Here is a 22,391-nt window from a genome sequence, read left to right as displayed (position 1 = left end):
CTATAACAATCATTCTGCAACTCGTATTTTAAATCCCTCTCCTTTGATTATTTTCTATTTGAAGCACAGCCTTCCTTTTTGTGACAGTTGTTTTTTTCATAGGTCTTCAGCATGTTTCTGGAAACCCTGGTTGATTTCATCATCATTCATAAAGATGACTTGCAGGATTGGCTTTTTGTTCTCCTGACACAGTTGCTAAAGAAAATGGGAGCAGATTTGCTGGGGTCTGTGCAGGCAAAAGTGCAAAAAGCTCTGGATGTTACCAGGTAGAGTACTCAGATGGCAAACACTGTGTAGCTTTTTACAGGGTGATAGAAGGGCATCTGATGAATGTTTTAGAAAGCCATAGAGCCATATATTTTGAGGCCTCAATCCTAAGGAACACCGGTATAAATGAGAACGAAATTATGTCGCAATATTTAAGGCATTGAATTAGAAAGGCCTTTGTTTTTGATAGATAACTGTAAAGCATAACACTTAAAGTGTGCAACTGATTGCATTTGTTAGTCTGTGGGTGGGTTTTTTTGAATATGTGTTTGGATATCAGTTTTCTTTTTGATTGAAAATAATTGTTTGCGGTGTTCACAATATGAACAGTGCTTTAACACAAAGTACAGAGCATCTTACGTGTGTTCAAACAATAGTGTTAACATCAGGGTAAGACCTTGAAAACTACTGCTTTTTGCACACCAGTTAGTTCTGTTGTCTGTGCCCTCTTCTAAGGATGTCTGGCGAAGGACGTAGTTACAATTAAGTTCAGCTTGTCCAGGAAAAGAGATAATAAATGAATAAGTAGTAGTAGGAAGAGATCGTACTAGTAGGAATAGTTAGTTATCCAGGAGGAAACAGGATAGAGAAGATAAAAGGAAGAAGAGAGAAATCAAAAACAGGTAGGAGCTCTGAGGGAAAGAGAAACCAGTCTGCTGCTAGAGATAAGGGAAGAAAGCACAGCCTGAAATGAAGAGGGGATAGGCAGGTGTGCCAAAAACAGGATTAAGTGTACAGAAGTCAGTTAGAGTAACAGCATATAAAGGTATTGATTTAGCAGTGTTTTGTCAGTATTAAAAGAGTAATCAGGTGACCCTTAAACTTGAGGTTCTCTGAATAGTAGGTGGGAAACTTAAGAAGAAAAGCATGATAGGTGCTGAACTCTGTTATGTAAGTTTTTATGTATTGAGTTAATTTAGCCCTGGAAGCATGTGTAGCATTACATTTTTGCCTTTGTTTTCTTTGGACAGGGATTCTTTTCCATTTGATCAACAATTTAACATTTTGATGAGGTTTATTGTGGATCAGACCCAAACACCAAACCTCAAGGTCAGTATCAGGCCTTTTTGCTGAAGCATAAATGTGGTTATTTTTGTATGCCATGGCAGGTATAATTAAAGTGGAAGAAACGTGTTCCTGCAGGACAGCAGGGACCAGGCTCAGTCTGGACAGCTAGAGAGCTGGGATCCTAAGCACACCTTAACAAGTGTTTGTTGCACAGAACATGCATAATGCATGTAGGGTTTGGGGAAGAAACAGAGCTTTCTGTTACTGAATCTTCTTAACGGGATATTGTTGTGCAGATTGTTTTTCAAGAGGTTGCTGTTCCAAGGCTATAGGTACACTGTAAACTCTGGAAAAGATACTTAATTGTTTCAGAGACAGGAATATACAGTATGCCAAATGACTAGTGCTCTTTCTCCCATGTCCCAAAGTTTAAATCTTTTGAGGCTCCAGCCTCATGAGAAGCACCTGGAACAGTAACCATGGGCATGAGGCACCTTGCAGAACTTTAAAATATTCAATACGAGTGGAAACAGCGTGGTGATTTGCTTACACAAATGCACAAAAGGACATATTTCAAGCCAGTTCTGATAGGCCATTTCAGACTCACTACACAAAACTTTTCCTGGGTAGAAAGTTGCTTTTGGTTTTGAAATGTGACATGGAGACATGGCACAGGGATTTCTTTTCCCAAGTAAGACATAAGTCTTGTCAATCTGCAGCAATGTCTGTTTATTATAGGATAATCCTATTTTTGCCAGCTCATGGGATTAACAAATACATCTTCACTTCTTAGGTGAAAGTTGCTATCCTGAAGTATATCGAGTCCTTGGCAAGACAGATGGATCCAACAGACTTTGTGAACTCCAGTGAGACAAGACTTGCTGTATCTAGAATTATAACTTGGACAACAGAACCAAAGAGCTCAGATGTGAGAAAGGTAAGTCAGAATGCTGAAGTATTGGCAGTAGTTATTCTTTCTAAAAAGAGAAAGAAATTAAAAAAAAAAAAAAAAAAAAAAAGTCATAAAGGTAGTGGTTTGAGTCGTACATACCTTGCCTTCCAAACTGAATTGCCTATTCAGTAAAGACACATTTCTGAAGCATCTCTTCATAAATATTTTTTCTAGTTAGGTACTCAGCTGTCTTAACTATTACCACACAAAGGGGTCACGGTTTAAAAATACGCTTTTTATTGAACAGTCTGGAAATATCTATAGATTTTTGTTTATTTAGGTGCTTTGTAGACTGAAATGAAACCTAGCACAACTTCTGCATTGCAATATTGTTAAAAGAAACTAAACAAATCAGTAAGCTGCCGAGGGTTCTCAACTCTTTTCTTTTAAAAACTGTTTATCTCAACCTGGAAAAAAATGGCACATTTAGGTCAGTCCTAGATAATACAGTTAATGTGTTCTTTTTTTCTCCTTGCTGTAGATGCGAGTGCCAGGTAAGCTAAAATGGAGCATGTAGTGATACTCATCTCTCCCAAGAGAAAAATGATACCTTGTTTGATGTACCTGGCATCTGTAGCAACTTAAAATTACCTCCAATTCCCCCCAGCTAATAATAAATAAATCAGAAGAAGTCATATCAGAATATACAGATTGTGTGAAAATGTTATGGTCTACATACACTTAGAATTGAATTAATACTAGAATAGCATATTAGTATTTTATAAGTTTAGAAATAAAATTATTTTGATTATTTGATTCTGATTAATTGATGATTGGGTATCAAAGACACCACACCTGATTATTCAATATATGTGAATATATATGAATTGAATATATAGGATATTCAATATTCATTATCTGATAGCTGGCAAGACTTCAAAGAAGCTTTTTGCGTGCATGCTTTTTGCTTTCTGGCATACATTTGGTTACATCTAGAGAAAAATGTCTCATCTATTTTTTAGAAGACTTTCTCCAGGGCTTATTTGCACTAGCATGACTGCAATTTGTTTTTACAAGGTAGTCTCAGAGAGTCCTTAAAGGGTGACTTAACTCGTAGAATTAAATCTGGAATGTGCATTTTCCTTTTGATATTTTCATATACAAAGTCAGAAAGAATTAAATAACAAAAGAGCAGTTTCTTCCCTTTTACAGTTCAAGTAAACCCCTAGCAGTTTACTCTGCTAGTGGCAGGCAAGAGGGAGTTGTAAATTAATTTAACTAGAATAATACATTGAAAAGCAAATAGCAAAACTTCCGCATGTTTCTCAGCTGAAGAAATATTCCACCATTAGAGGTCATCATTGCTGCATGCAAAGTTGAGTGAACGGTATCTGCAGCAGCTGAAAATTTGGCTGTTAGCTGTGAAGTTATGGTGTGGGAAGTGTGTGTTCACAGTGCAGTGTCTGTCTGTCTCAAAGACTTGCAGAACTCTGATAAAAACTTCCAGCCAGCTCCACCTGAGCAGTACCTGGGGAGGGCTTTGGGGGCTGATAAGAGATTACTGAATCCAAATTCTCTTTATTAAGTCTGCACGTGACTTGGATTTGCCTCTGATGCCTGTAGCTTTCAAATTATTGCGCAGTTAGGCTAATTTAGGATACTAAAAATGAATGCCCAGGTGACCTCTATTTCATCATACAGTTGCTGTACTATGATTTTATTAAGAGCATAGTACAAACTAAGGGCTTTAGAAGAAACACTGCTACAAAGGATTTATAAGCAATCCTTGTCCATAATCTCTGTCAGGACTATAGTTAACAGACTAATAAATTCATTATGCAGTAACGAACAGGATTATAAGGGCTAACCCAGACAGGTGAAATGTTCTGAAGAACACAATTAAAATTGTCCTTTTTGGAGGCAACAACATGGAAAAAAAGTACTGCTTTTTATATCAAGAAGATTTATTGTCCTGGAAGGGATTTCTGCAGATAACCTTCGAGGTCTGAGGTTCTCTAAGTGCAGAGCAGGCCATGCGATTAAAAACATTGTCATAGCTTAAACATGGGTAGAAGGAGAACCAACTAAGACTACAAAGTTTCAGGTACTACAGGAGGCCTGTAACAACTATAAAATATTTTTTCAATAGAATCCGGATTTGAGATAATCCGTGTAATTGACTCAGCTCCTATAAAGACAGGAGCCAACTTTATTTTGGGTACTGAGCAGTCTTGGCTGTCATAGTCTAGTCCTTGTATATCACTGCAGCTGAGGATAGAACAGCAATGCCGGTGCTCAGCTGCTTGTGAAGGCAGCAGCTCTTCCTACAGGAAATTTAGTCACACAGGCACTGTGGTTCTTACCTAGATTGAAATTACTGAATGCTATCTTAATGCAAGTAGCATTTGGGTGTGTGGTGGCCATACTACCCTGTCTGGATTTTGCCTTAGTAGAGAAGGTAAAATAAGCTTGCTCGTGCTAGTAGCAAAATATATAAAAGATTGCTGTCAATTAATATGTAAAGTGTGTGGCTATTGTGTGCACGTGGCAATTTGTCATGCAGGTTTTATCCCGTGGTAGCAATCAATGAATCTGTTCAAGAAATGGGTTATATTATCAGCCAACAGTAGGATTATCCTTCTACTAGTGGTATCAGTGTCCATCGCTGTTTTGTATGTGATGGTCATGGAGATCCCAGCCCTCCGTAGCGTTATGATGCTGGCGAAAAATAGAACAAAAAGTGGCGTCTAGTCCAAAGACCTTTTTCAAACTGAACAAAACTTAGTCAAAGGAAATGCTGTTGTGCATAAAGTGCTTTATGTTCTCATATTAAATAATATCTATCCAGCTCAATGTAAACTCTGTTACCAAAAAAAAAAAAAAAAAAAAAAGTACTCTGAACATAGAGTACTGAGTACTGATTCCCTCTCAGGGTAGAAACCGTTTACGCTGTTGAAAGTAGCAGTGAATTATGTATGGTCAAAATTATTGTCAGGCGTTAAAGTTGTAAATAAGGTGATCTGCAGTGTGTCAGAGGTAAATATTTGTCTTGTTTTAAATATTGTTAATACTTCTGGGTGTTTACCATGCGTTTAAGTTAAGGTTCACTTCCTGCAAACAGTAGTAGAAGAAAGGTGAAAGACATTTGTCCTTTATGCTAAACAAAAGATATTAGGTAGAAACAGATTGTGCTGCATTGCACAGCAAACTAAGATGGGTTTCAAATATTGCCCTCGGATGCAGTGAGAGCACCTGTTGGTGATTTGTACACATGCAGCTGAATCCTGCTTTTTCCCTGAGCAGAACATGTCATCGGGCAGGACATAGATCTATGTGACACTAAATACTAGTGTCTAAACGTGTCCGAATTTTTTTTCCTCTCTATTGACAGGGTGTAAATTATGTTGACTTTTTGTTTAAAAATATATAATAATATATAATATATAATACACACACACACACACATATATATATATGATTTCGTGAAATCATTCTACAAAAGCCAGTTAACTACCACACAGAAAAATAGCATAAAATGGTAACCCAGTTAATGACTGGTCTGATGACATGGTCATGGTCAGTGACTGCACCATGCTATCACTAATTCTTCTAGCAAAGTTATTTTGCAATCCTTATAAATGTAAAATTCTTACTGAATTTGGATTACAGGATTGGGTTCTGTGTGAGAAAATACTTTGATTTTGGAAAGGAGACATCAATTTAGGAGTGGAAATCAGAATGAGGGCTTCTAATTTGACTCAGGCCAAAGCCTAAGGAAGCCTCGTGTCCAGGGCTCGGGTGAATAGAAGTTTTTATTAAACACGAGCACTCAGTGTCACAGAGGGGTGGGGTGTCTGTGAGGACGTGCAGGATCTTTGTGTTCAGACTTGGCACAGGTTGAAGGGGTTCGAGGCCTCCCAAGGTGAAGGGCCAGTGCCACTGCCCACTGTCCTGCCAATCAACTTGCCCTTAATAAATGACAAGATCGCTTTTGCATGATTGTGATTTGGGCTTCGAATCAAAGGGAAGAAGAAATTGTCCTTTGTGCCAGGTATCCTGCCTCGCTTCTCTGTTGATGAAACATTCATATGGTAGTTTTATTTTACAAGCCTGATTTTATTTTTACACATTATGGGCAGCCTCGTGTCATGTGCACATCGTGTTCTGCCTTCCACTTACGTAACTGGGGAAACTTTTTTTTTCCCCCAACCGTCACCCTTATAACTGGGTTTGGCTGAGCTGCCCTTGAGTACAGACCGTGCATGGGACTAGGTAAGAAACTAGACGTGTCATAGTGAAACAAAAAGCTCAGTAGAGTGCTTGTATTACTTGGATTTTCATGAAGATCAAGTCCCCCTCAGACCAAGGGGTAGTAGGGCGGTCCTTGGATTGTCACTTAGCTTGCAGGTGAAGTCTGGAGATGTGCAAAGAAAATGTGTTTGGGACCAATTTTTTTTAATAACTGATTAGTCAAGAATCTGAGTTAGTCTAGAAGATGAGGAAGATTTCAAAGAAAGCTACAGCAACAAATTCTTCATATGCTCAGACAACTAACAGATATTTCTTCAACTAGTTGTCCCAGATGTTGTTTCTCAAGAAATATTGAATATTGTCACTTTGAAAAGGAAACAATACCTAAAACCTGAAGAAACTTTGGGCAAAATAATGCTTCAGTGTCTATAACAGGACTAGCGACCAACAGAAAAGCAAACACTACTAAGGAAATGAAATTGGACTCCTTTGCAGCTTGATGTCACGAAACCTCTAAAATCTCTGCTGGAGCTCGAATTTTCTATTTAGTGTCAGGCTGAGTCAAGCAATTCTGTGACAGAAATTTCACTGCAAAAGCACGCCCAAAGACTCCTGGTGAGCTGACATGGCATCATTCATCCTTAAGCGTTGGGCAATGAATACTGCTGACCATGGCCTGTTACAGTAGCAGTGGCGGAGAGGGCATTTACACAAATGCTTTTGAATGGCAAATCGTTTTAATATTCCCCAGTAGGCAGGGCCTCGCCTCTCTGGCTTGGAGGGCTCTCCAGCATTTTTGCAATATGCCTACGACTTGCGTGTCTCATTGACTCCGTTAAGGATCAAGTTACCAGAGAACCAGGCCTCAGGGTTTGATCTCAGGCTTACGGACTGTGTCCGTACTTCTGAGACGAGCCTTTTAGTCAAAGGAGATGACTAAAGAAGTCAGACAAGATCTAAATGCAAAGAGCAGCTCCTTTCAGGCATTTTAACTTAGTTGCTGTTAGGGGAAAAATAGTGTAATGTATCAAAACTGACACTTGGTGGACTTCAGTGTTTACTTGATTTAATGCTGTTAGAACAAAAAGGATCTTGGTGTCCTAACTATGTTTCCAAAACAGTAGCCCTCATTTTCTGTTTGTTTTGAATTTGATGCTAGAGACCTATGAGAGCCCAAATATTTTTAGTGTATGCAGTGTAAGGTAAATTGCTTTTCCCAGCATTAGTTGCAAGAAAATCATGGCATGCTTGTTGGAAACACGGTTTCAGGGCTAGATTTCCTTAAAGTGAATCTCTTGGATATGTACAGCCTTATAGGATCCTCTGATGCTTAGCTTTTAATAGAAGTAGTTCCCTTTTCTCAGTTTGCTTCAAACTGTAAGTGCCTGATGTTGTAAGAAATTGCTTCATAGGATGTGAATACTCATGCTTATACTATGTGTATGGGCAAAATATTTTTGTGTACGTGCCATCTATAGAAAAATATATGTGCACCTATGTAGGTATAAGTGACAGGTCTATTTTGAAAATCAGGATTTGAAACTCCTTGCAGTTTAAAGGGCGTATTTTTGTTACAGTCTTCAGAAACTTTTGTTCCTCCTTAGCTTACGTGTGGGATTCACCATTCTCTCAATTCAGACCTACATCATGCCAGGTGTACCATAGGAGCTCCTTCAACCCATTTCTACTTCACATGCCATTTCATAACAAGCAGTTACTCAGTGTAGCCTTCATCAGCTTGACTTCTGGGATAATATCTGGCTCTCCTGAAGTAATCTGAACATTTTTATAAGTCTTTGCTGTGACCAGGTGACAGAAGAACAACATGCATAGGGAGTCTTAATCCATCCTACAGCTGTAATGAGAATGTGGTGATTCAGTGCTGCATAGGTCTAGTTGGCACTTGTTTGAGATGCCTTTGACACATGTAATGCAACCATCTGGGACTTGTAAAAACCTTTCATGATATATTGTGTGCTGTATAAAACAGTGTGGATTTAATCTGTATATTAATTCTATATGTAAATCTGTTAAAAACAATTTCTTCCTGTTCAGGATATGGATGTAAACAGCATATTCTAATACAAATCTCTTGGGAATTTGTATATTTAAAAACTGGAAATAAAGCTAACGTGCTTGAGTTATGTACAAACTGATGACAATGATGTTTCATATTACCATATCAGTAATGTGGATGGCTATTCTCATCTGATTATAGACCCAAAAAGGGAACAAAGAGGCGGTCTTGTTTGGCAGCCATTTTTATTCTTTTTTACCTTAGTGCCCAATCACAGTTAATTGTCTGCTGGAAAGTACACCTCAATAACGCTTGTTTAAAGCCCCTAAACACTCAGTGGAAGTGAATTAACTCACTTAACATCAGCTGCGCTCATCAGAGGATCGAAGCATTGCCATATGCCAACGTGTGCTAATACAAGCTGCCTAATGTGTCTCTGTTGCCTCCTGATCTTTGTGGATCTATATTTGATCTGCAGATTAGTGTAAGTCCAAGGGACATGAGTGTCTCTCTGTTCCAGTATGCCTTACATTACCGAAACCACATTTACCCTAGGCTGAATGATGAAATGAATAAAGCATACAGAGTATATTTTTTCAAAAGTGAGTAGATGCACACCTTCTTCAGACTAATCACATTACAGAAGGTGTCTGTAGACAGTGTTGGTCTATTAGGCTGACATCCAGGCTGGAGTCAGGAGTTTGCAAGTTCTCAACTGTATCTTGCTCTGAACTCTGAGACCCATCTGCAGGGATAGGCATGGGCAGATGCAGGTTCCTGTTCCCGGGATGCCCTGGTGCCATCTCAGAGCAGCATGCCACCGAGGCTCTGCACCTCAGCAGGGCCTCTCAAGCAGTTATGGACGTCGTCCGGAAGCCGCCAAAGTAACACCTCATAGGAGCTCTAAGGGATGGATAATCAGTGAACATGAGAATTGTGGCTGAATATAACTTTCAGTCACTGCTGCCCTCTGCTGAAAGGAATGTTCCTGTAGTTAAATCAAATATTAATGCTTTTTGTTTCTTGAGGTTAAGCAAGGAACTGATTAAAACTCTTCTGCAAAAACATAGCACGTGTACTGTTTAGATGATTTAGTTGAAATGCCTTCTTTAAATAATATCGACTTTCCTGTTTGTCAAACCCAGACCATGCATAGTTGGGTAGGTGAGGATTTGCCAGCTAGGACAACTGCAGCTTCCTCAGGGCCCGGTGAAGGAAACTTGGAAGAGAAATGTAAACAGGTAGACTAAAAGCTATGTGTACTAATCACACTAATCTAGTTTGCAGTCTCAGTGGTCTAGCTGTGTAAAGAGACCTTGACTAGGAGCTTGAAGAAAGTGTGTCTGTGTGTCAAGTAATTTTTGGCTTTGCGTTTTTCTGTTACTTTTTGTTTTTGTCTCAACAGTTTGGGGTCCTCCCCTTTTATGGGGCTGATAATGTAGTGAGCCCATCGCTGATACAGGTTTGAGTAACTTGAAACTTTTTGAATAGTTAGGCAAGTAGCTGCTCATTCTGCTTGGTTGTTATCGGACCAGCTGCAGCAGCAACCATAAGGTGCTTGTATTAAGCTTAGGCCACTGACAGCATTCCCCCTTAACATTTTTCCAGTTAGCCTGATCATTCTGCATAATAAGCCCAAGCTGCTTCAAAAAGTCTTTAATATATTTCAACTAATTTGCAGAGGTTACTGGATTCTAATAAAATAATTTTTAAAAAAGGCAAAACAACAACAGCAACAAAACCTTCCAAGTTGCAAAAGCACTTGTGTCCCTTCAGCAGCTGGCAGTCAGACAGCATGACTTTTGCATTGGCATAAATATGAAACTTTGGGAGCTGTTGCCAGCTTGTGGAACCTGATCTCTTGCTGCATTGTTATAAGGAAAATAATGAAGTTGCATAAGCAATCCTTTGCAAATGATTCAACAACCTGACATGGAGCCAGACCCCCTCACTAGCACAGGCAGGCTATTTACTGGGGTTTCTCTAGCTTGAGCCAGCAGAGAGCTGCCTCGTTAAGATTAGATAATCTATAGGGTCTACATTATTTCTCGCTGAAAGGAGATGGATTAGTGTTCCTTGGTAATGGTATGGGAATGCAAGGGCAAAGGGAAGTTCAGGTATTGCTCTCTTCAAATCATGTGTCATCAAGCATGAGTGTTGCATGGAGAGTGTTTGTACGTTATGTACAGAAGTAGATTTTTGTTACTGGTGTGTTTTAATCTACTCCTTCAGTAATCCAGTGAAACAAGGACCAAGATTTTCAGAAATGACCAGTGGTTATGAAAATGTTCTCTAACCGGTCACAGACTGAGAATTCACAGATTTTAAAGCTCCAAGGGCTATTTGAAGTGGAAAAAAAGCCCTTCAACTAGATCAACTAGATAATGTATACTAAATAAGGACTATTTAAAAACAACACAGCCAAGATTAACCCGCATAGCTCTGCCCTTGCTTTTGAGAGCTTTACTGGAGCACCACTCACAGGCTGTAGTAGCCCTTGGCTTTATTTCAAACAATATAGACCATAGGTCTGCTTGCTTTGAGGCTGCATGAGAGTATGCACGTTGTGAGCCACTGTGCAGCCCCCCATTCAAAGCCCAATGACCTACTTGCAGGCAGTAACAAAGCTACTGAAGAGCACAGTGTACACAAAATACTGGCAGCCTGGCAGACAGTGCTAAAAACAAGCTGTGGTCTGTGCAAAGAGGGAGGGTGGGCACAGTTCTGTTTTCATTACAGCCAAGACAAAGAAGTGAAACAAAACTGAGCTGATTGATGGGAGCTGAAAGTTTTCAGCGATTCCTGTAGTGCGGCATTGGTGCTGTCGGTGTCTGTGTCAGGGCTAACCTGTACCAGTTAGGTAACCCTCTGCTTCAACGTGAAGCCACAGGAGCAGAGTCCCTGGAGGAGCTTTGGTGAAATTCTTGTTCAGAGGTCTGTGAGATGCTTTTTGGACCCCTCTGGCACACCACAGGAAGGATACCTCCAGAATACCGCCTTATAGAGAGCGCGTGCTCTTGTGCCATTTTTGCTGTTTTTACACAGGAGTTTTCCAAGGTTGATCTTATTTTTAACCCATTGATGACACGTGTGGAGCAAAGGTATCTTAAATCTTTTCCTGCCTCACTGTGCCATGGGCAACACCTGACTGCTAGAATATCACCAGGTATTCTAGTCTTTGAGCAATTTTTAAACCTGGGAACCTTCTTGATCAATTTTCCTTTTTTTTTCTTTTTTCTTTTTTATCCTCATGTACGTGAGATCTGCTTGTTCTGACACAAGATCCGCATGTCCATTTCCTAACAGTTCAGGATGTGCATGGTGTTCACAAATGTGACTGTATGTTGGCATGACTTGTCACTCTGTATTCAGTTCAACATGCTGATCTTGAGATCTTGTTCACAGTAATATTTTTATTACAGAAAATAGTGTGCTGGTGAAACCTTTAAAGTTCTTTGATCACGACTGACAGAAATACACCTGCCTGTTGGATACCATGCAAGCTTCCTGACAGAGCTGCCCAAAACTCAGGCCAGATGATGATAGAGTCTGGGATTAAGAAAACCACAGGGAAAAATTATCTCCCTGCTTCTCGTCTGTAGATCTTAGTGCGAAGTGAATAATGACGTGCTGTGTTTCTGTTCAAGTCAGTGGGAGTTCTGGCAGGAGGCAGCGTGATCTATCTGAAATGAAGAGTCTGAAGACCTGTTTGTTGCAGTCCGTGGAAGCCAGTCGAGTGTTGTGTGCCTCAGTTTCTTTGTTGGCTATTTGGAAAGGATGTTACTTGTTAAACTTTGAGATCTACAGACGGAAAATGTTTTTCTACACAAAGCTGTGTTGCTGCAAAGTGACCAGATGAGCAGAAGGACCAGTGTAGCTTGAACTGCAATTTGTATACTGAAACAATGAGGTGCTTTGATGCTCCTCCACTATGAAAGGGTTTCTGTGTACCCAAGTTCATCATCTGCTAACAGATTCCACTTCACAGGGAACTGCAGATACACTTAATTATCACAACTTTACAAACACGTTATTTACTAAAAGTTCCTTCTCCTTTGAGCTGATGAGAATAATGAATGTACAGTTATCCCCACAATAGTGAATTATATTTTTGCTCTCTTTAAAGTTATTTTTCATTTTTAGGAAATGTTGGAAAGTTCCCAAAGGGTAAGACACAAGTGTCTGCTCTTCCTAAGCCTGTTTGTGTGCTGTTCCAAAATAAAAGCACAAGTAGCCTCACTTCTTAGCCTGTTAGCTTTGTATCCAGATGCATATTCTGGATGTTGGTGTGTCAATGGCTAGACCATAGGTGGAGAAGGTGGCACTACAGATGTCCTCCACCACTGCTTTATTTTTACTGTCCTTATAATCACTTTTTTGTATTGTATCTTCATATATTCTCAAGGCAGGGGCAGAAGGAAGCAGGATTGGTGCAATCCACATGGGTTATATGTTGCTGGGGAAATCTAGTTAGGAACACGTGGTATTAATTACTCTTGTAGATCTGTATTTGATGATTTATTCTGCTTTCATTCCCATTTTATCCCATTGTCTTAGTTCAGGACGTGCAGAGCTTTATGTTTACTTATGGAGTTAGTGGAGATCCTGTTCTGCCAGCAGCTCTTCAGACAGATACAGCAAAACCCTTTACAGTGGAAGTAATGGTGAAATTGCCAGTTGTTTTGGTGGTTTGCTGGTTACACTCCGTAAATTTAGAGAGTCTGGTGGGGTTTTAGCCTGTCTAGGGATGAGGGAAAGGTTTTTCTCCCCCTCCTGATAGATCTTCCACTTGAGCCAGACTTCTGTTGCTGAAAACAGCCTCAATGGTGAGGCAAGGAAAGGTGGGAAAACAGGAGCAGGGATTGTCTGATAAAACAAATTTGTTGGATCCTTAGGAAGAGAAGTGGGATGGGAAGAGAACTTTAGTCCCTTTTGCACTTAGAATAAATAGTATGGGAATGACAAATTGTTGTTCTAGATTCTTCATACTTATCTGAACATTTTTGCAGTGACTTTTCAATGAAAATATGTGCTGGACAGGAACATAAGGTTTTTCTCACTAGCTGTGAGATAGTACACACCTGAGTACACTGTACACATCTGAGAAATTACTGATATAAATTAATTATACAAACACCAAAGTGTATTGTAAGCTCAAAGAACTGGAAAGGTAATGATAGCAGTTAGTAATTCCTTGTGACGCTTGACGAGGAATGTGTCAGAAGTTTAATATGGGAATCTTCTTAATGGAACATGTATTTACCATAAGGATTGTTGCCAACAGAATGCATGCTCAGAATAAAGACCGGTGATCTTTTCTTTTCTTCTTTTCAGGCAGCGCAAATCGTCCTGATTTCCCTCTTTGAACTGAACACTCCTGAGTTTACCATGTTACTTGGTGCCTTGCCAAAAACATTCCAGGACGGTGCTACCAAGCTCCTGCACAACCACCTCAAGAACTCCAGTAACACCAGTGTGGTGAGAGCCCATGTTATTGCAAACAGCAGAGCACTAAAGCTCCCTGATAAGCTGTTGCAGATGTTCAGTAGCATAAACTACCCGTAGCTGTTGTCTTGAAGCAATATGACAGCAGAGGCTTCTGTTTGATGTTGCTTTAATAGGGGTTGTTAAAACTAATAATTAAGTTATTTTTAAGTTTACTACAGTCATAACAAATGTAGAGTTAAAAAAAAAAAAAAAGCTGAGAAGCACATGAAAGTTCGCTGGGTTTGTGCTTTCCAAGTCATTGCTGCTTTTGAAAATTCTGCTAGTAATGACCTTTTGGCTAAAGCAGAGGCCCTCAGATCCCTCAGATTTACTGGGTGTACTGCTACTATTAAAATCAGTTTATTTGATGATATATTGTCCCTACAAAAGCTTGCAGCATCTTTAATTGAACCTAACAGGTCTCATTCCTCAGCTGACAACTGTTACCTTCTGTTTTGATTTTATGTAGAGCGCTTGCATATTTTAATTTCTCTGGGAATATGTTAATAGAAAATTAAATTGTGCTTCTAAACCTTTTTTTCCCCTCAGAGCAGGAAGGATTAGGATATTTTTTTTGTCTTTTTCATGTGGAAATCTTGTGAAATTTGCTGGAATTTGAACCCTCCCATCTTTGCCCTTCCATAAAGACAAATAGACCTTTGTGTCAGCTAGAATTACAGCTTTAAGCTTCCAGGAGAAAGGACTGGATTCTCTAGTCCCTTCTACCTCGTTTAACTTCCTCTTGTGTGAGTTAAGTCAGAATTGGGAACGGTTTCTACTCATTTTGCTGCAATATAAATGATTATGCAGGCCAGTGGAAAAATGATAAGTTGGATTGCTTGCTTATGCTCATAACAAGCACAATCTCAATGCGTTAGACAATGCGTAAAATAGCTGCATAATTAAATTGTTAAATTGCCAGGGTAATGGTCTGCATACTTTGGAGCCTGGAAAATAGTGTCTGAGAACCTGCGTAGCTTGGTGGATTGCTAAACCATTCTTCTGGCTATGTTTGCATACATGCTGCAGAGATAAAATTACAGTTTCTTTGGATTGTAGGAAAGTGTGTATGTGCTTCTCGATCCTCTAGCAGTATGTTCAAGAATTTATTTCTGACTACATGAGCCATGGTTGCAGATTTTTAGGTTAGGAGCAAGAACCAAAACTTCTCTAAGCTTGTCTAGCACAAACAAAGACAATATTTGGACCTGTTGCTGTTGTTGTGTATTCCTCTGTGTCTTGCAACACACTGCTAATCCCTGTCTTCCTGCATCTGTGCCAGGGTTCTCCCAGCAATACCCTTGGTCGGACTCCTTCCCGGCACTCCAGCAGCAGAACCAGCCCCTTAACTTCACCTACCAACTGTTCCCATGGTGGGCTGTCTCCAAGGTAATGTGGCAGGTTAATTAAACCACTTACAAAATATTAAAGGATTTCAACACTGAGCATGCATTTTCAAAATATGACTCACTTTGAAAACAAATGAGACACCAAAAGTTTACAGTAAATGGCTCCAAAGGAACAGGCTTTGAACACAGTAATACATGGTTGGTGATTGCCTTCAGTGTTTGAGTCCTCGTGCTGATCTGTGTAACCTTAAAGTCTGTTCTTATATTCATTTTCTTTCATAGCTAGGCCTTCTCCAGAATCACATTTGTGGATTTAATAAAGGTAATATTGAATGGCAGCATTAGAAATGAGGTCTTGTTTAGGTTGCAGATATCACAAAGTACATGAAAGGTTTGGTATCAAGGGTTTTGGGAATCTGTTTCTTAGGTATACCCTTGTGATCAGTAATTCATCTCACTAGTGCAGTTCTTGTGCTGCTGAGAGAAATGCTAAGTCTCCCCTCTTCCCCTCTTGTGCTTTTTAAGGATGCAGAACAAGCAGAGATGGTATTTTATTGCTGAACAACTTGCAAATCACCCTCCTGGTTGCTCACTAGCAGAGCAGTGTCTTGATCCTTTGGGCAGCGTGCCTGTTGTAATTAGGTGTCTTGCTGAAGCTGCAGATGCTGTGCGAGAATACATTAATCCACTCCAAAACTTTGTGCTGAGTAAACACAGACTCTTGAATGTTCGGAATGTACGTTTTGGGGTTACAGAAAAACTGAGAGCAGAAGAGATAATGGATTTAAACAGTGTGCTCTGGAGCCATAGAAATATTGGAGGATACTTCAAAGCTGCTGCTGTCTGCCTGCCCTGCCTCATCACTTCACTAAGTTATAAGGAGAGACAGAAGGAAACATGCTGGGCAAAGACTGCATTTCATAGTCCTTTATAGTAATTGGTGCTGAAATCTCTTGATCAGCCCTGTTGTGACTTGCTAAACCTTGTCTGGAGGGATGCCTAGTAATTTGAGTTCCATGTGTCAGTTAAAACACAGGTTGTTAGCCTTTAATGCAGCAGTTAGATTAATTCGAGCAGCATATGAGGAAGGCACAGTTTCCTGAGGAAATTTTGGATATCTAAATACATCTTTGAGACCCTAAATCTGCTGTAATCCAAAACTAGACTGACAGCTTGCAAGCCAAGGTTGAGTTGCCTATTATAAGGCTTTTCAACAAAGGTTTCATTAAGAAATTAAGTGGTAGAGTTTCAGGGGAATGGTTCCAACAACGTTGCTTCCTCTTCTGCTAGTTTGAGTATTGTTGCAGTGCTGATTGATATCTGTCATGGGAATTACAAACTGAGATATGTCTCCCAATGATTGAGTCTTTGGCCATGTTTGCATGTGGCACGTTTTATAAATTCACAACCTTTTACAGTACATTTTGGGTTTTGCCATTGTGACACAACTCGTTTTTGCCACTTCGCTTGCTGCTCTTCAGTTTGTCTTTACATTTTTATCACCTCATGTCATGCACGTCATCTTCCTGTTGTAAATGCTTGTGGTTTGCAATTCATCTTGTGATGTAGAACATGACTTTTCTCTCTACAAACCTGAAAAATGAGCTGTTCCAGGTCATTCTGGTAGCAGTGTGAAAGGATAAATGTTCCTGCTGTTTCTCTGTATAGCCAGTCTTTGAAACCAGGTTTGCCATATCTTTTATGGGGCCTGTTCCCAAAGGGTTGTATGAAGGTTGTCTGAGTATCTTAGCCTGTTAGGGTATCCTGTGTGCAGGCTCTGCTTACCTTGTCCATGCCTATGCCTTGTACAGGCAGCTCAAGAGCAGTTGATTGAAAAGATTAGCTCCAGTTCTTAATGCCAGCATTGATTTTGAGGATTACATTTTCCTTTGAACTTCCTTGTGATACACAGATTGGAGGAGTCATGTATAAAGATGACTGTGTTTTGGGGGCTGGGGTATCTAGCCTCCCATGTAGAAAGGATAGTTTGGGTTTTGTAGGGTTATTAAAAAAAAAAAAAAAAAAAAAGCTGCTGAGCATAGCTGCTGTCCCATATAATTAATGGTTTGTGGGCCATGTTCTCGGTATGAATCAGCAAAGCTTTATTGATACTATCTATAGCAAGTATGTCTGCTGCTGCCTCAGGTCACATTACTTCTCATGTATTATTGCCATCCCAAATGAATTCCTAGTGACTTAGTTTTGTGCGTACATTACATGTATTTGAACTGCCTGGATAGTGAATGTTCTGGTTGAAGTGGACTTTGCTGATGCCACCAGCTAAACTGCTGACCAAGATGATCATGTGTGCTCCACACATCGTGTAGTCCCTGCTGTTAGTGTCTTCAGAAGGATTACTTGTTCTCAGGGCCTTGGACAAAGCCCTTCTTTCTGCTTGCATTTGCTCCATACTGTTCTGCTTTCATGGTCACTAGGACATATGCACTGCATCTGTGAGTTGCTTCTGCATTTGTACCTGCTTTGTTGTCCTGATAGTTCTGGGGGAGAGGAGTCATAGAGAAAGGAAGTGTTTTCAGAAGAAGAAAATCGGGGAGGGCAGTTGGGAAGACTGAAAACAATAGGGGAAAACAAACAAACAAACAAATAAACAAAAACATTCTTGACTAAGAAGACAGACTGTTTCCTGGGAAATGCTCAGAAGAATGGATATGAGTTTGTGTTGGATGGAGAGAATCTTCTTAGATTTAGTAAGTGGCACAGTATGACAAAAAGAAAAATACTAGGCTGTGAATTGCTCCAGTGTATGAATGCCATTCTGATGAGCAAATGATCTTCTGAGCCAAGATGTCACATGCAGGTTGTGAATTTTCACTTAGAATTCATTAGGAATATTTGAAGTAATAACAATACATAAGTTTGCCTTCATTGGTAGCTCAAAAACCTGTACATAGTTCTTATTACTAAAAGAACAAATTTCATTCTTCCAAGAGGAAATATATCAAAATAAAAGGATGAAAATTTGGTTACATATGATTGTGCTTATTTTTGTCATAGGAACTACATAATTTTATTTGGCTTTAAAAGCTTACATGCTTGTTTTTAATTGAAAATACCATTAAAAGTAAACTTTAATGGTTTCTGTATTAAGTTGAGCAAGGCAGGGTGTGGAAAAAGAACTAAAATAAGCCACCCACCTTACACAATAAGGACAAGCCTGCATTGTTCAGTGGCCTGTGTGCAGGTAGGTGAGATCTGAGCTGTGGGAGCAGTCTGGCTCTCGTGTGTATTTCTGTAATAGTTGATTGTAATAGCTGGTTTTTATTTCTGGTTAACAGCTGCATTTCTCGACACCACACTTCAGATGGGTTTTCAACTGGCAGTGCTGCTATTTGCTCTGGAGCAATTCTTGGCTTGTTTGCCACTTCTAATCTCCTTGTGTCTTTCACTTGTGTGTACACAAATGTGACTTTCTGAGATAAGTGTACTTAATAGAAACAAAGAGGTATCATGAATATTCCACCATCTCCAGCATCTATATTGTTGCTTAGATGATGTACTAGAAAATCCCTGTGATGTGAAGGGAACAGGACAAAAGCAAAGGTTAAACAAACTCACACCGATGCCTTGACCCAAAGGCATGTTATCATTTGGTAAGCCAAAGACCCACGCAGAAGTTTGAAAAGAAATTTGAACTGACTTGGAGGCTGGGTTTAACTCAGTCTTCCCAGGTTTGTCTACGAAGACCAGGGCCAAGCCCCCAGTTTCCACGGTGCATTAACACTCCAGACTGATTTTCATTTACTCATTAAGTCCAACTCTGGGTTTCCTTTCTTCCAGGAAATTCTGTTGATTGCAAGTATCTGTGTAGCGTTTGGATACAGATGCATGGTCAGGGATTGTTCACTTAGAGCATTTTAAGTGTTGTTTATAGAGACTATATCCATTTATGCAATTTACCAGGGACTATTTTTGTGTGATCCATATCCTTGTGTTAGAGGAAGGAAAAAAAAGTGGAACTGAGAAATAAAGGCCAAAGCAATGACTTAAGGGGCTCAATGGAGTATTCTTGCTTAATTTTGTTTCTATTAATTTTTTTCTCTCTCCAAGGCAGCATGACAGCACTAAGCCACTCAGATTATAGTTTCTTTTTTTTTTTTTCTCCCTCTCCTTTCTCTGTTTTTTCTCTTTCGTTTCTCCTCTGATCACTGCAGTCGGTTCTGGGGTTGGAGTGCAGACGGGCTGTCGAAGCACCCCCCTCCCCTTTCTCAGCCTAACTCCATCCCCACCGCTCCTTCCCACAAGACTTTCAGGCGCTCTTATTCTCCCAGGTAACAAGCTACCTGTTAAACCAACTTGTCTGAGATGTCACAGCATTATTTACCTTTCCTACCACAGGATTTGTTCAAACGTGGGAAATGATTTCTAGAGGATTTGGTTGAAAAAGCAAATGGGCTGATGTTAGCTCTCAGAGCGGGGAGAGGGCAGTCAGCTGCTTCTTCCCTCAGTTGGGAAGATGCGGCACACGAGTGGAAAAACTCCAAGTGACTTTTTCCAGCTGACTTCTCCCTGCTGGATTTCCTGAACGGGTGTAGGCTTCACAGTTAGACTCCGAACCAGAACACAGTTCTTGAGCACTTTCTGTGGGCGCTTGTTGTGTTGTGATAGTGCAGGCAACGTCCTTCAATTCGCTGTGCAAGTGGCACGTGAGCACGTTCAAACCGCAGTAGTGAACATCAACAGGACGATGAGGGGGACATGTATGGGATTTCACCAGCTGCTTGCACAGTGATTGTATTGTGGAACATCTTGGAAATGGGTAGCATGGAATTAGAATTGTAATCCTATGTCCTTGCCACGAGGTTTAGAGGTTATTGACAGCTAATTTTAACGTCTATGTATTTAATCAGTATACTAGACCAAAGCTATATACTGTTTTAATCAAAAAACAATCTGAATCCAAATTTAATTTCAGACCTCTTGGATTTTATTTTTTAAGTTTATACCCTGGCAGCAGTCTCTCTGTTCCTAAATGTAAGCTATTGAAACTAACCCAAACAAATAGCTCTTGGAGGACTGAAAATCTGGCAGTCTGTGACAACTGAGAAAGAATATTGAGATACAGAATATGGGATTCTATGAACACCAGCAGATTTAAAACATCAAATCCATGTTATCACTCTGTTCGAGAATACTGAAAAATCTGTGGAAGAGATCCATGTTGATTTTGCGGGTTAAACTATTCCAGAATAATTTTTTCCTCGTTTCATTAGCTGATAGGTTTGGAATTATTTGATACATGTTCCAGCCCAGAGCCTGAAAGTGCAAGGAAGTGGGTTACTGTGTACTGCTTCAGGGTCCTAAACTGTTGATTACTTACACGTTGTTTGAATTGGGAGCTGAATAATTATGGAAGTAAAACGTTTCATGTCAGACTGGAAAACTTCAGAACTGTGTCTTGACAAACTTGTAGAGCGCTTACTGTTTTAGTGCAGCACAACGTGGAAAATAATGTTGTGACATCCCTAAACACTACTCATCTCTACTCACTTCCTATTCACCCTGTGACTTTCTTCTAGTTTTCTGCATCACTCTTTTGGTTTTGTGCCTTTTCACCCCTGGCAGGTGGGTGTAGCTCCATTTTTTATTTTTTTATTCCCCCATCATGTTGTCTGTGAAGTATTCCAGCACGCATGCTGTCAGTAGACATGGGTGTTTACATGTAAAGTTTTATTTTGTATAAAACACAGCCATAATGTGATCTCTTACACAGGCTTATTCTTGACATATGGAATCACTGGGTTCTTCAGATTTTATTAAAAGGTGGTTTTGGAAAACTTATTAGATCCGGTGGTTCTTCATTCAGAAATTTCTGTAGTCATTTAGCATTGCAGAGTATATACTTTCATCTGTACTTTAGGAGCAGCATAGAGCAAAATTCATTCCTGATGAAAGAAGCAGTGACTTTAGCAGAAGATTTAATGTCAGTACATCTGTGATGATTTCTTTATTTTTCTCCATGGATTTAATTGTGTGGCCTTTGGTAAGTCATTTCATCTCGTGGCATGGATACACAGTTACAGTAATATATATATATATATATATATATATATATACCTTCAGTAATGGCCGTTCCATTGCGCACTTCAGTATTATATGAAGAACCCTTCAAGATCTATGAATTTAATATGTTTGAGTGCAAAATTAATATTTTCAAGATGGTATGAAGCAAATGTTCTCCTAGCCCTGACTGATAACTTAAAAAGAATCAAAAATCTGCATCCACTTTTTTTTTTTGTCTGGAAAGCAATCACAGTGCATTAATTTCATTCAGCTATCTGAAAGGCCCTAAATACTCTGACTTTTGTAGGTTTATAAACAGCTTTTGTTTCCTGGTCTTGATTGTTGTTCAAGTGGCTTCTCTCTCTTCGTAGCCAGGCCTGGCCTGACAGGCACTATTTAAAGTCAGGGAGTTGTTCTTTGTTTTCTCTGCCAGAATACTTTGTGCTAGGGTTTGAGTGATTGTAGAGCGAGCACGTTGCTTGGGAGCCAGGGATTATGGCTATTTTCAGTGTGTTAATCCCAAAGGAATCGGGCAACACCAATTTTACCCTTTGTCTAAAGTTCTCGAGTTTTTTCCAGAAAAAATAGTAGTAGTTCTAGATAATTAACATCCTACTTTCAGATCTATAGAAAATAATGGTTGTGTAATCAGGATTCAAAGGAGATTTTTTATTTTTGATACTTTTCACAGGGAAAAGTATCTTTTCACCATCTCACAGGGAATCTTTCTTTAGTCAGAAAGGAACACGGCTCTTTGTTCAGCCATCTTTCTCCAAGCCCATCCTGTAATCCTTCCCAAAATGCTAAGAAATAGTAATTCACCCCTGTAGGGAGCCACTTCTTGCCGCTTACTGACAAACAACTTGATGTAAATGTCTTAAATTCTTTTGGTTTCTTTGCTTCTGGCTCTATTAAGATCCAACACTCCCCCAGAGAAATTGTTCTCAGTTACTGGGTCTCTTCGTAAAGTCTCTCTTGGAAAACTGATTGTCATGCAAACTCAACTTCTGCCTGAATAGAGCAAAGCCCTGCCAATATTGCTTTGTAATTTCCTCCAAGCATGTAGGAGCTTCTCCTCCTAGTCACGTCTTTTTTTGTA

The 22,391-nt window shown here is 39.7% G+C and overlaps 1 protein-coding gene across 6 annotated transcripts in view; it reads left to right on the top strand.

Moving 5' to 3' along the window:
* Positions 1-22,391, top strand: part of CLASP1 (cytoplasmic linker associated protein 1) — a 148,359-nt gene that overhangs the window by 102,197 nt on the left and 23,771 nt on the right. For 5 of the 6 annotated variants that reach the window (XM_072040768.1, XM_072040767.1, XM_072040766.1 and 2 more), the window contains 5 exons: positions 103-266; positions 1,239-1,317; positions 2,069-2,212; positions 13,770-13,913; positions 15,205-15,311. In XM_072040768.1, coding sequence (XP_071896869.1) covers positions 103-266; positions 1,239-1,317; positions 2,069-2,212; positions 13,770-13,913; positions 15,205-15,311 — 638 coding nt within the window. Of the gene's footprint in view, positions 1-102; positions 267-1,238; positions 1,318-2,068; positions 2,213-9,580; positions 9,677-13,769; positions 13,914-15,204; positions 15,312-19,443; positions 19,561-22,391 lie in introns of all 6 variants that reach the window. The other variant, XM_072040764.1, reaches the window with a different exon arrangement.

This window comes from Anas platyrhynchos, chromosome 7 (assembly GCF_047663525.1).
Source record: "Anas platyrhynchos isolate ZD024472 breed Pekin duck chromosome 7, IASCAAS_PekinDuck_T2T, whole genome shotgun sequence".
Classification (NCBI taxonomy): Eukaryota; Metazoa; Chordata; class Aves; order Anseriformes; family Anatidae; genus Anas; species Anas platyrhynchos.
Note: the sequence above shows the minus strand (reverse complement) of the source record. Positions and strands in the feature narration are given on the sequence as shown.